This window comes from Protobothrops mucrosquamatus, unplaced genomic scaffold (assembly GCF_001527695.2).
Source record: "Protobothrops mucrosquamatus isolate PMUCROS unplaced genomic scaffold, P.Mucros_1.0 scaffold146, whole genome shotgun sequence".
Classification (NCBI taxonomy): domain Eukaryota; kingdom Metazoa; phylum Chordata; class Lepidosauria; order Squamata; family Viperidae; genus Protobothrops; species Protobothrops mucrosquamatus.
Window position 1 is genome coordinate 521323 of NW_015386512.1, and position 12884 is coordinate 534206.

The following is a 12884-nucleotide window of genomic DNA, read 5'->3' on the forward strand; positions in this document are numbered from 1 at the left end:
AATCTTGCACATTCACCCCAACTGCACAGCATCTCTTGCACTCTTCCTGGGAAAATGTAGGAAATCCCCAAGGCAGGCATAATTGATCGGAAGAAAAATGTGGCTGTTTTGTTTCTTAATTTTCTCTTCCCACAAATCTGCTCGCCTCTTCAGCATAGTACGCTTTAGAGCAGGGGTCTTCAAACTTGGCCCTTTTATGACTTGTGGACTTCAACTCCCAGAATTCCTCAGCCAGGCATGCTGGCTGAGGAATTCTGGGAGTTGAAGTCCACGAATCATAAAGACCCCTGCTCTTAGAGCAGTGTTTCTCAACCTTGACAATTTTAAGGCATGTGGACTTCAACTCCCAGAATTCCACAGCCAGCATTGCTGGCTGTGGAATTCTGGGAGTTGAAGTCCACATGCCTTAAAATTGTCAAGGTTGAGAAACACTGCTTTAGAGAGACTTAAACTCTTGCTGGTTCCTCCAAATCACATTCAGAAATATTTATCAGGTTGGGACAATCTCTCTCAAAAAAAAAAAAATCTAAGGAAAAACGACTGACTTCATGTTGGGTTAATATTTATTTAATATTTTACACAAAGAAACATGCTTTCAACATTTCCATTTGTTAACTGTAAATAATCCTCTGTAAAATAAAACAAACAGACAATAACTTCTTGCTTAGAACTATGTCTGCAGAAATATAAATATAATTAAAATGCTATCGTGATAGTTACATGCTTACCAATACTGTTAAAATATTTGCAAAATAAAATGATTCAGTTCTGTAACTTGACTGCCAATCCTAAAATAAAAATATTCAAATGTCCCTTAAAACAGGGTAGACTACGCCTCTTTTTTTTTTTTAATATATTACTAAATAAAATAAATAGGAATTTTGATCTAGAACAATGTCCTTGCACCCTACTAGGATGGTTGGCAACTCTTGACGCTCTTGTTCACCTTATAGTAAAGGGGTGTTTTGTGATTAGCCATGCCATCTATATGTATTTTGGGAACTGACAACCTTCCCACCGCAGCCAGGCTGAGTGGTCTCAAACACCCCAAGTGATCTCAGCCTCAACCAGCTGCTTCAAGGCTAGAAATGGATGGCGTTCTAAAAACTTTGAGCACAAAGCTGCTTAGCACACTAAGCCAATTTTAGTGCAATTGAAGCAAGGATGCTAACTCTGATGAAAAACAGCATTTTGTAGCACAAGCACTAATTTATTCAGTGTGATAATAAATAAAACGGAAGCGTCCTCCTCAAAACGTTTTAAAAGACTCCTTTTTATATTTCAATTTGCAATATAGGACTTATATGTTTTTACAAAGGGGAATATACATATCTACAATCATGTTATTAAAGCACTTCAGTTGATGTTTTTGGCTGATCTCGGGATGAAGAAAACTAAACATGCCTGTTCCGCAGACTAATGCGTAAGAGAAAGAAAGTATGCTGAATGTGAATCTCTTGCTATTGACTATAAAAAAAAACACACAGCAGAAGCAATGTTTATTTTAGTGTATCGTGATGCAAATCGCAATCAAAATGACTATTAAAAAAAAACGGAAATAAAGTCCAGCAATGGGAAACTGTCAATCCATTCAATGGGGTTTACTTCCAAACAAGTGTGCACAGTATAAGTTTGACCAAATTTCTAGTTTTATTTAAAAAAAAAAAGATGCAGCCAGAAATTACTTATATTATCAGTTCTAGAAAGGCACATTCAGGAATATTTTGCAGAATAAATCCAAATAGACTATGGTGGAGCCATCTATTCCATCTTCCTTTATTCTAGCCGTACGGTCTGGAATCTGTCAACCACTAGAACAATGTGGTCAGACCTCTACAATTCCTTCTGGGGTTTATGGCCTTGGGAGAAGAAGAGCTCCATGAATGGTGACAACTTGGCCTTTCCTATAAACAGCAAACAAAAGCTGCAGGATGTTTAAGCAGTCTACACCCTCTGCTCCGGGCAATCTCCCTCCTTTTCTTCCTTTGCCAACAGAAACCCTGTTTTGTTTCCTTCTGTTATTTTCCCGTAGCTGAATAAAAACAGAAACAAACACAGCAGAGTATAACGGCTCATCATCCTGTCTCCTCTCCTCCATACACGCTCAAAGGAAGCAGGAACTTTGCAGCCTATCTCCAGCATTTCACCACGTTCCGTGTGCACGCTCCTATTGTCTTGACTACTCCCGTTCAAAAACTTCTCTTTCCCAAGGATTGTTTTAAAAAGGATCACACTCAGGTCCTCCTCCGGGGTGAAACAAAGCGGTTGCCCATTGCTTCTAGAAGGAGAGCAGTTTCACATAGTTTCCTGGGAAAGTCCCAAACTGTTGGGTTCTCCTTGATGTGCCTGTTGGGGAATAAAAGGCGGGGGAAAATCCAGATAAGGCAGGTCACAGTGGGATCAGTGGGGAGGTTATTTTGGTAATGCCTGAGCTTGTTTGTCATCGGTGATCTTGATTCACTGAATTGACATCTAATGATTTCATGAGTTTGCTTTGGGGCCAAATCAAATGGTCACGCTTTCATCCATTTTAATTTTTTTAAATAAAAAAAAATAGAAATTAAAAAATATATAACTAAGTTATGCAACTAACTTTAGTTGCAACTAATCTTTAGTTACAGTGAACTCCCAAAATCTACTTATGACTTAGTTCAATAAGTTATGGCTGCTGCGGTGCCCCCAAAGGCATTCATCCCCAAGACCGACTACAGCAGGGGTCCTCAACCGTGGCAACTTTAAGACTTGTGGACTTCAACTCCCAGAATTCCTCAGCCAGCAAAGTCTTAAAGTTGCCAAGGTTGAGGACCCCTGGACTACAGGGATGCCACAGCGCCCCCATGCCCCATCCCTTGTGTCCCCGCAGCCTTTGGACCTGCTTCCACCACACCAGGTCCCACACCTTCTTCCTCACCTTTTGAAGATCTCCAGAGTTCACATTAGGAAAGCAAGGCAGGCTGTTCCATTCCCGGGCTGTGGGGCACAGTCCCAGAAGTGGCTGCCATTTTCAGAGTACCCCCAATTCCATGCAACCACCCATAAAATGGCTGCTTCCAGGCCATTGCACCATATGGCCCAGAAATGGATCGACTTGCCCTCCTTCCCTGAATTCTGAGGAACCTCAAGTGTGCAATGGGTGACATGGGGTGAGGAGGAGGGAGGGTATGAGGCTGATGGGATGTGAAGCAGTCCATGCCTGTGGAGACCCCGAGGGCTGGAAGGGTCCTTGGCCTAGAACCGAGAGCTCGCTTAACCAGGCCCATGTTCATTTAATAACCACATCAGGAAGAGCAGGGATGGGGGGGGGGTGTCATGAGGCAAGACAGTCGCATGGGCCTTTGCTTAACAGCTATCAAGACTTCCATCCACAATGGGTAGGCTCCTTTATGGTAGTCAGTTGAGGACCACCTGGGTGTTGACTTCCTGAGAATCTATGCTTATCTCAAGGGGAAGGAAATAATATATATCAAGGCGGCCAAGTCTTAGATCACAGGGTTGTGGTCACCATCTTGACTTTCTTGACCTCCCCTCTGTGGACCCCCTACAGGCCAAATAGGTATCAAGATTGAAGAAAATGTCCCTGACGATGTTTTAAATTATTTTAACTAAAGACTTAATCCCGTCCATTCTGTAGTAAGGGTCATACTTTCACCTTGAAATATCTCTCTGCAGATCCCCTTTTTACTCTCTTGTCACAATGATGTAGTTCCCCAAGACAGCAATGTGGTTTTTAATATCCCACTTAATATCTCCTGGATATTGATTGGACTGCACAGCCAAAGGCTGGCAAGTTTGCTTACCAACAAACCAGCCATCATCACACTTTTCCATCACATCTATGACATCTCCATCTCTTAACTCCAGCTCATCATCGTTCTGCGGGGCGTAGCTGTAAAGTGCTCGATAGGTAAGCCTGAAGGTTCATGATAGAGGGGAAAAAAGATGGCCACCATGAACTTCTTTTTCCAGCCATGCTTCTTCAGGTACAGAGCAAAACAGATAACAGGGCACAAGACATACTAAAAACTATTCTAAACGGTCTTTAACTTTTACATGTACATTGACTATGTAAAATTCATAGTGGTCTGCCAGTGTGACTCTCACAGCAAGATTGTGGTTTTTCCATGTCGTCTTAAGATTCTCCAACAAAAAAGAGGGGATCCTGCAAACTCATCGCCAGCAGCTATGAGTGGCTACATCAGTGGTTCTCAACCTTTTTAATGCCGCGACCCCCCAACCGGTCGTAAGTTGAGGACTAAACCGGTCGTAAGTCGAGGACTAAACCGGTCGTAAGTCGAGGACTAAACCGGTCATAAGTCGAGGACTACCCAACCGGTCGTAGGTCGAGGACTTTCCCTGCCCAGGAGCGCCGTGCATGTGTGGTTCCGCCCCCTGCGCCGGCTGAGGCATAGCTGGCAAGCGGCAGAGACGGAGCAGGCCGACCACCAGCTGACCCAGCCCAAGGGAGGTAAGGCACCCGCTGGAAAAGGGGGAAAAAATGGCGGACAAAAAAAATGGCGGACAGCCTTGCTTGGCGACCCCCGTGAAATGGTCGATTGACCCCAAATGGGGTCACGACCCATAGGTTGAGAACCGCTGGGCTACATCATCAAGTGCAGGATGTTTTTCTGGGATAAAACGGATAAAATTTCCTCTAAAACTTTCCTAGAACTGCAAGATGCTAAATATATTACTCAAAACTGCAATCTTAAAATGAACATAACCTCAAATCCCTTGACCGGGAACTTTATTCTTTAAAAAAAAAAAAGGAACGTAATCCACCAAATCTACAGCACGGGCAAACTTACATTTCTCGTGTGGCGTGATTCCGGTCCAGGCCAGTTTCTAATGGCAAGATTTGAGGTTGCTGAGAAATGATGAAAGATGATTTATTGTCACTAAACTGCCCCTTATGACAAAAGACAGGCTGAGAAAGAGTGCTGCAGTAATGAACAGATTTTTCGGCAATGTTTAAGATCTCATTGCAAACAACTTCCTGGATAATAGTGATAGGGCCCAGTTGCCATCCCGGGTGGGAATGAAGAAAACAGGAAGTGTGGGCAGGTCAGGACGAAATGGGACAGTCCAGAGGAAGCATTTAGCATGTCCAAGCAGACAACAAGAGTGGTAGATCCAGAATACAATCCGGGAAGGAATGTGTAGAAGAAATCCAGGTTGTAAGCACAGAAAAACAGGCAAGATACAGAAAAATTGAGTATTTAGTTTTTAAAGTTTATAACACAGCAGCAAAAGAGATTGCAATTAGTCAGAAAGCACCTCACATTTAACAATTCAGATCTGGGTATGAAATTTTGTCTCTGGCATGCAATTTAATTTTTCTAACAATGCAATATATCTCAGATTGCGCTTTTTCTTTATTCGTAGCCAACTTGGAGAGACTCTGCATTCACTGAGCCACCAAATGAAAAGAAACTCAAACCTCAGCTGTGGCTTCTACAAATGCAGGGCTTATAAGGACAACTAGTTGATTTTTCTCCCCATTTTTGTTTGTTACTGCCATTTGTGTTTTGGCATTTATGCTGTAAAAACAGTCTAAAGACCTGGACACATGGAAACCCTTGTGCACCGGGTGACAAACGCACACCCAAACCCTTGTTCAGCTCAGTAGTGCTGGCCACTGTGGAGGGCTCAGAGAGGAACTATGTGCAAATGAGGCTGCAGACAGGACTCTGGGGTGACCTTACCACATAGTTCTTTTCCGATTCTGTGAGTTCGGGTCCTGGCCTCAGTGAAGGCTGTTTAATTGTTAAAAGTACATGAGAAGGGAAAATTTTTAGCACCGGCACCATTAATAGATTCAAATCTTACAAACAGCACAACATAGATTTCCAACTTTAGACAGTTAATTGAAATAACAGATCTGGAGGCGGGAGAGGGAGGATGACAGGAGAGGCACTTTAATACAACATTTGAGGTCCCTTAGCAGGAGGAAGATGTCTGCTATTCTCTGTGACCCCAGCTGGTACTGTGGATCATTTGATTGATTGACTGATTGATTGATTGATTGATTGAACATGTATATCCCTGTAATTTTATCAGACTCCCAAATTTAAAGCATCTTGCAACCTATAACCTATCAGCAAACGTTAAGTGGGCCCTTCAGTGTGTGAGCACAGGTAAAACAAAGTAAAAGTGCTACTTCCACATAGTCAAGTTTATGGAATCTAAGTTAATGTTTGTAATTTAAAGATAAAATACATTTAAACATCCCTCCTTTGAAAATCCACAGGATGTGAATTGTAATGTTATTTGCGGAGGGGCCCGTGGACAAAGTCCTCCTGGGCCACTGGAATTCCAAGGCATTAATTCCTACAAATAAGAAAACTAATGAGAAAGAGGGAGGGTTGTACGTCATGCATCTCCATCCAGCATTTCACTTTCAGAGCAAGCCAAGTTACAATGCAGGTAAAGGATAAGCACTAAGCATTAGTGCCTGTGGTATAAAAAGGGGTGTAATTTGCATCACGAAATTGGGATCCGTGTGCCCTCTTCTCTCCACCTCCCCCATGCCCATGGAGGGTGAATAAAAGACGGGAGGCAACAAAAAGGAAACACAACACGAGACTTCTTGATAACTCCCTACAATGTTGCAAACCATTCTTGCTTCCATCCTGCCTTTTCTCTTCAAACTTCTCAGGGCTCTCTGCCTCAAGATCTCCCTTCAACCAAGCCCTCTTTTTTTTCCTCTTGGTGCATTCACTCTTCGTCCCTGCATATTTTCTTTGCAGTTCAGTTTTTCCTTGCTAACTCTCACAGCGGTTGCTTGCCTTTGTATTCAACCCCGCAATGAGCAAGCTACTCTTGCGCAGAGATGGTGTTGGAAAAGGTTCCTGTCCTGGGAAGGGGGCGAAGGGAACTAAAAAAATAGCCAAGGGCCTTTCTAACCCTTGGATTCTACCGTTTTGTTTCCTTCGACATTCATTGTGCAACATACCACATGTTAGCTACCAGCTTTCTGGGAACATTCCTGTGTCTTAAAATGTCCCCATCCATTTCCCCATGTTTAATACCATGATTCTACATGTTGGCAAATTCATCCTGCTGCTCTAAGCCTATCTGAACATGCCTCCCCCCCCCCGGGGGGGGGGGCTGTGCCTGCCTGCCTGTCCCCTTCTCACTAGTATTTGCCAAGGCTATGGAAACAAGGCTATTGAACCTGTTGCCATTTCCTTTCTTCTATGTGTTTTGGGGGAGATGCTTAATTGAATGGTCTGTTTTTATGCAACTTTTCATATGCTGCTTGGAGTGTGGTAATATGGGCAATATAAATGTATGTAAATAAATAAATACAATTATTTTGCTACCTAGCCAAACGGCTGCTACCAAAGGGCAATCTTGTCAAAAGAAATCTCTTTTCTTCTGCAGCTTTTGATCACAAAAGCCAAAGCCGTGCCTTAAATTCGCTGCCTTCTGCTCAGACACTACTACCTTAAGTGAGTTAAATTGAAAAGGTCAGAGGTGTAAGAAGTCTTTCCTTTTTATTGTGGAAGGCTTTTCCACAGAAAAGCCACCACCTGAGACGGTGTTACTTTTCCACAGTGGGATCCCTTCCAGGATAACCAGAAGCCAGCCCTGAAAACACCCAAAAGAGGGAAATTAAAGTTTTCGGACAATTTCTGGAAAAGAAAACCAGGCAGACCACACACAAATGTGGCCACACACACACACACACACACACAGAGGGAGGGAGGGAGAGAGAAGAGAAGAGAAGAGAAGAGAAGAGAAGAGAAGAGAAGAGAAGAGAAGAGAAGAGAAGAGAGAAAGGGGAGAGGAGAGGAGAGGAGAGGAGAGGAGAGGAGACGAGAGGAGAGGAGAGAAGAGAAGAGAAGAGAAGAGAAGAGAAGAGAAGAGGGGAGGCTTATATTCATTCCCTGAATTGTAATTATTCTCTTTCCATACCTTGGTTCCCTTTCCACCTCTAAGAAATATTAGAAATGTCATCTAAGGCAACCTTTTTTTAGAATAGAATGAAAACTGGTTGTAATTTAAGAGCTTCACCATGGGTGGCTGCACCTAATTCAAAATTTTCTTAGGCCTTTTTGGGCCAGTCTTGAAGCGGGTTTACAAGCATTTCTCATAATGGAAGTATGTTTAAGCATGTTTGCTCTCCTGGGACTTGATTAGCATTAGCACTCCTGCAGGCCTTCCTCTCACCCAGGGCTAATCCAAACCATTCATGGGGGAATACTGTAAAAAAGCAGACATCTCATCCCTTGATAAACCAGGCACTGCCGTGTTAGAGGAGCAGTTTTACTCGTTAACAGCAAGGTGGTGGCTTCTCTATCTTCCTGCATAACCTAAAATGCTCTAGTTAAGGAACATTCCTGTTTTCTTGTTTCCCATGGCTACGACTGAATCCATATTGTAATCACAATCGGCATCTGGAATCAGTCACCGTAGGAGAATCTATGCATCCCATGTGGATAATCAGAGATGGCTTTGGGTGAAATCTCTCACTTCCATTCTGCTAAGGGACATTTTAACCTTCATAAATTCTTTGTCACTCCAGAAGACACGGCTGACCCAATGATGGGCATCCTGCCCTAGGATAGTGATGGCGAACCTTTTAGACACTGAGTGCCCAAAAACCGCCCACACCACCCTTGCCCCACCCCCCACCCCGCTTGCCCGCAGGGCCACCTACCACATCCACGGCCCACCACAGCAGATTGCCCAGGCGGCCCTGCAGCACCATGGCGGCCACGCCCTCGGCCTGTGCCATGCAGCATCAGCTGTGCGATGGGGCGCGAGGGCTTAGTGTTGTCCCTGTTGCCCAACTGCTATGTTCTTGGCTGTGCTGCTCTGTGTGGGCCATGCCCGGGGGCGACTCTCCTCGGGGGGGGGCTGCTGGTGAGGAGAGGGCCATAGGGAGAGTTGGGGCTGGGGCGACAGCATGCGTGCCCACAGAGAGGGCTCTGCGTGCCAGTGCCACCTCTGGCACACGTGCCATAGGTTCGTCAACACTGCCCTAGGAAATAGACTAACAACACCATCAATGTTCTGCAAAGCACAAACAGGTACCTGTGGAGAAGTCAGGCTGCAATTTGGCGGTCGGTAGGCATAGCCTGATGTATCTTTCAGCACTGGTTGCTTAACTACGTCCACATAAGAGCCAGGGAAGATGCCTTGGCGAACGGTGCCAAGGATTTTCCCTTCATACCAGTTCTCATCTACCTGTCGAATCAGTGTGATTCTTTCTCCCTGTAGGAAAAAGAAAAAAGAAATAAACATGGGTTTAAGTTCAGAACTTGCTTATGGTACTTACATATAAAGGCTGTATTTCGTGGATGCTGTTTGCTTGAAGGATTTGATGTCCTAAAATGGATTTGATGTCTCCTTTCTATTAAACTCTTTTAAATTATCTGGCTTGCATTTACAATGCCTAAGAAAATGGCTTAGCTTTTTGATTCAAAACTAAACTATTCGGAGATTCCAGTACAATGTATAGTTCACAAAGATAGAAAATAAAAAAAGACAGATAGACATGCATATATTTTCTATTTTGGCAAAATAATTCAGACTAATTATTACATATATAATAAATATATATCTGGCCTTTAATTTCTTGCCTATCTCTAGCATCAACCCTAATTGCATATTTTTGGACATTTAGATGCAAAACTAACGCTATAGAAATGTAAACAAATACGCCTGTTGCACTGGACAAAGTTCATGTTAGGTGATAACTAACCCCAAACCTTCCATTTTTAGAAAACCCCGCGCAAAATATATTTTTTAACATTTTAAATTTCCAATCCGCTGCTTAGAACATCCATTTGCTGTCCTTTGCAACTGAACTGATGTCAGTAGATTGCATGAGAAAGGAATGTTTCAAAATGGTTTACAATGACTGCTCTCTCTACCTTCCTGAAGGACATTTCCACAGCGGTATCTCCAGTGAAACTGAATTTGGCAACTGCATTTCCGTATTCCAAGATTTGCAGTGGTGAAGTCTTTTTAGTTTGGATTTTTTCTGTTGGGTTAAGTAACTATAAAACAAAAGCAAAAGGCATATGTAAAAATCTGAAGAAGATACGACAGTTTTGATCTTGTGTCAGCCCAGCCAGTCCTGACACCTTGGGTAGCTGAATAAACAGAACAGTACCTCTATGTAACATTGTGGGAAGATACCCACTCGTCCATGGTGTTCGCCTTCGTACCAATTCTGATCCACCTCCTTATAAATGTAAACAACATCGCCTTTCTGTAACGGGAGTTCCCTGTCAATAACATATTAATTCATGGGTTAATTATTTTAATAAAATCTCATCGACATCAAATTTCAAANAGAAGAGAAGAGAAGAGAAGAGAAGAGAAGAGAAGAGAAGAGAAGAGAAGAGAGAAAGGGGAGAGGAGAGGAGAGGAGAGGAGAGGAGAGGAGACGAGAGGAGAGGAGAGAAGAGAAGAGAAGAGGAGAGAAGAGAAGAGAAGAGAAGAGGGGGAGGCTTATATTCATTCCCTGAATTGTAATTATTCTCTTTCCATACCTTGGTTCCCCTTCAACCTCTAAGAAATATTAGAAATGTCATCTAAGGCAACCTTTTTTTAGAATAGAATGAAAACTGGTTGTAATTTAAGAGCTTCACCATGGGTGGCTGCACCTAATTCAAAATTTTCTCAGTCAGCCCTTTTGGGGCCAGTCTTGGAGCGGGTTTACAAGCATTTCTCATAATGGAAGTATGTTTAAGCATGTTTGCTCTCCTGGGACTTGATTAGCATTAACACTCCTGCAGGCCTTCCTCTCACCCAGGGCTAATCCAAACCATTAATGGAATACTGTAAAGGAGCAAACATCTCATCCCTTGATAAACCAGCCACTGCCGTGTTAGAGGAGCAGTTTTACTCGTTAACAGCAAGGTGGTGGCTTCTCTATCTTCCTGCATAACCTAAAATGCTCTAGTTAAGGAACACTCCTGTTTTCTTGTTTCCCATGGCTACGACTGAATCCATATTGTAATCACAATCGGCGTCTGGAATCAGCCACCACAGGAGAATCTATGCATCCCATGTGGATAATCAGAGATGGCTTTGGGTGAAATCTCTCACTTCCATTCTGCTAAGGGACATTTTAACCTTCACAAATTCTTTGTCACTCCAGAAGACACGGCTGACCCAATGATGGGCATCCTGCCCTAGGATAGTGATGGCGAACCTTTTAGACACTGAGTGCCCAAAAACCGCCCACACCACCCCTGCCCCACCCCCACCCCGCCTGCCCGCAGGGCCACCTACCACATCCACGGCCCACCGCAGCAGATTGCCCAGGCGGCCCTGCAGCACCATGGCGGCCACGCCCTCGGCCCGTGCCATGCAGCATCAGCTGTGCGATGGGGCGCGAGGGCTTAGTGTTGTCCCTGCTGCCCAACTGCCATGTCCTTGGCTGTGCTGCTCCGTGCGGGCCGTGCCCGGGGGCGACTCTCCTCTGGGGGGGGCTGCTGGTGAGGAGAGGGCCATAGGGAGAGTTGGGGCTGGGGCGACAGCATGCGTGCCCACAGAGAGGGCTCTGCGTGCCACCTCTGGCACACGTGCTATAGGTTCGTCACCACTGCCCTAGGAAATAGACTAACAACGCTATCAATGTTCTGCAAAGCACAAACAGGTACCTGTGGAGAAGTCAGGCTGCAATTTGGCGGTCGGTAGGCATAGGCTGATGTATCTTTCAGCACTGGGTGCTTAACTACGTCCACATAAGAGCCAGGGAAGATGCCTTGGCGAACGGTGCCAAGGATTTTCCCTTCATACCAGTTCTCATCTACCTGTCGAATCAGTGTGATTCTTTCTCCCTGTAGGAAAAAAAGAAAGAAAGAAACATGGGTTTAAGTTCAGAACTTGCTTATGCTACTTACATATAAAGGCTGTATTTCGTGGATGCTGTTTGCTTGAAGGACTTGATGTCCTAAAATGGATTTGATGTCTCCTTTCTATTAAACTCTTTTAAATTATCTGGCTTGCATTTACAATGCCTAAGAAAATGGCTTAGCTTTTTGATTCAAAACTAAACTATTCGGAGATTCCAGTACAATGTATAGTTCACAAAGATAGAAAATAAAAAAAGACAGATAGACATGCATATATTTTCTATTTTGGCAAAATAATTCAAGACTAATTATTACATATATAATAAATATATATCTTTAATTTCTTGCCTATCTCTAGCATCAACCCTAATTGCATATTTTTGGACACTTAGATGCAAAACTAACCCTATAAAAATGTAAACAAATACGCCTGTTGCACTGGCCAAAGTTCATGTTAGGTGATAACTAACCCCAAACCTTCCATTTTTAGAAAACCCCGCGCAAAATATATTTTTTAACATTTTAAATTTCCAATCCGCTGCTTAGAACATCCATTTGCTGTCCTTTGCAACTGAACTGATGTCAGTAGATTGCATGAGAAAGGAATATTTCAAAATGGTTTACAATGACTGGTCTCTCTCTACCTTCCTGAAGGACATTTCCACAGCGGTATCTCCAGTGAAACTGAATTTGGCAACTGCATTTCCGTATTCCAAGATTTGCAGTGGTGAAGTCTTTTTAGTTTGGATTTTTTCTGTTGGGTTAAATAACTATAAAACAAAAGCAAAAGGCATATGTAAAAATCTGAAGAAGATACGACAGTTTTGATCTTGTGTCAGCCCAGCCAGTCCTGACACCTTGGGTAGCTTAATAAACAGAACAGTACCTCTATGTAACATTGTGGGAAGATACCCACTCGTCCATGGTGTTCGCCTTCGTACCAATTCTGATCCACCTCCTTATAAATGTAAACAACATCGCCTTTCTGTAACGGGAGTTCCCTGTCAATAACATATTAATTCATGGGTTAATTATTTTAATAAAATCTCATCGACATCAAATTTCAAA

The 12884-nt window shown here is 43.4% G+C and overlaps 1 protein-coding gene across 1 annotated transcript in view; it reads right to left on the reverse strand.

Annotated features, from left to right (window-relative positions):
* Window positions 1-564: 564 nt before the first annotated feature.
* Window positions 565-12884, reverse strand: part of LOC107285095 (sorbin and SH3 domain-containing protein 1) — a 76316-nt gene continuing 63996 nt past the window's right edge. Inside the window, exons 16-22 of the mRNA XM_029283595.1 lie at window positions 12703-12817; window positions 9882-10007; window positions 9040-9219; window positions 5703-5753; window positions 4806-4864; window positions 3798-3910; window positions 565-2346 (exon numbers count right to left, since the gene is read on the reverse strand). Coding sequence (XP_029139428.1) covers window positions 2279-2346; window positions 3798-3910; window positions 4806-4864; window positions 5703-5753; window positions 9040-9219; window positions 9882-10007; window positions 12703-12817 — 712 coding nt within the window. The 3' untranslated portion in view covers window positions 565-2278. The remainder of the gene's footprint in view (window positions 2347-3797; window positions 3911-4805; window positions 4865-5702; window positions 5754-9039; window positions 9220-9881; window positions 10008-12702; window positions 12818-12884) is intronic.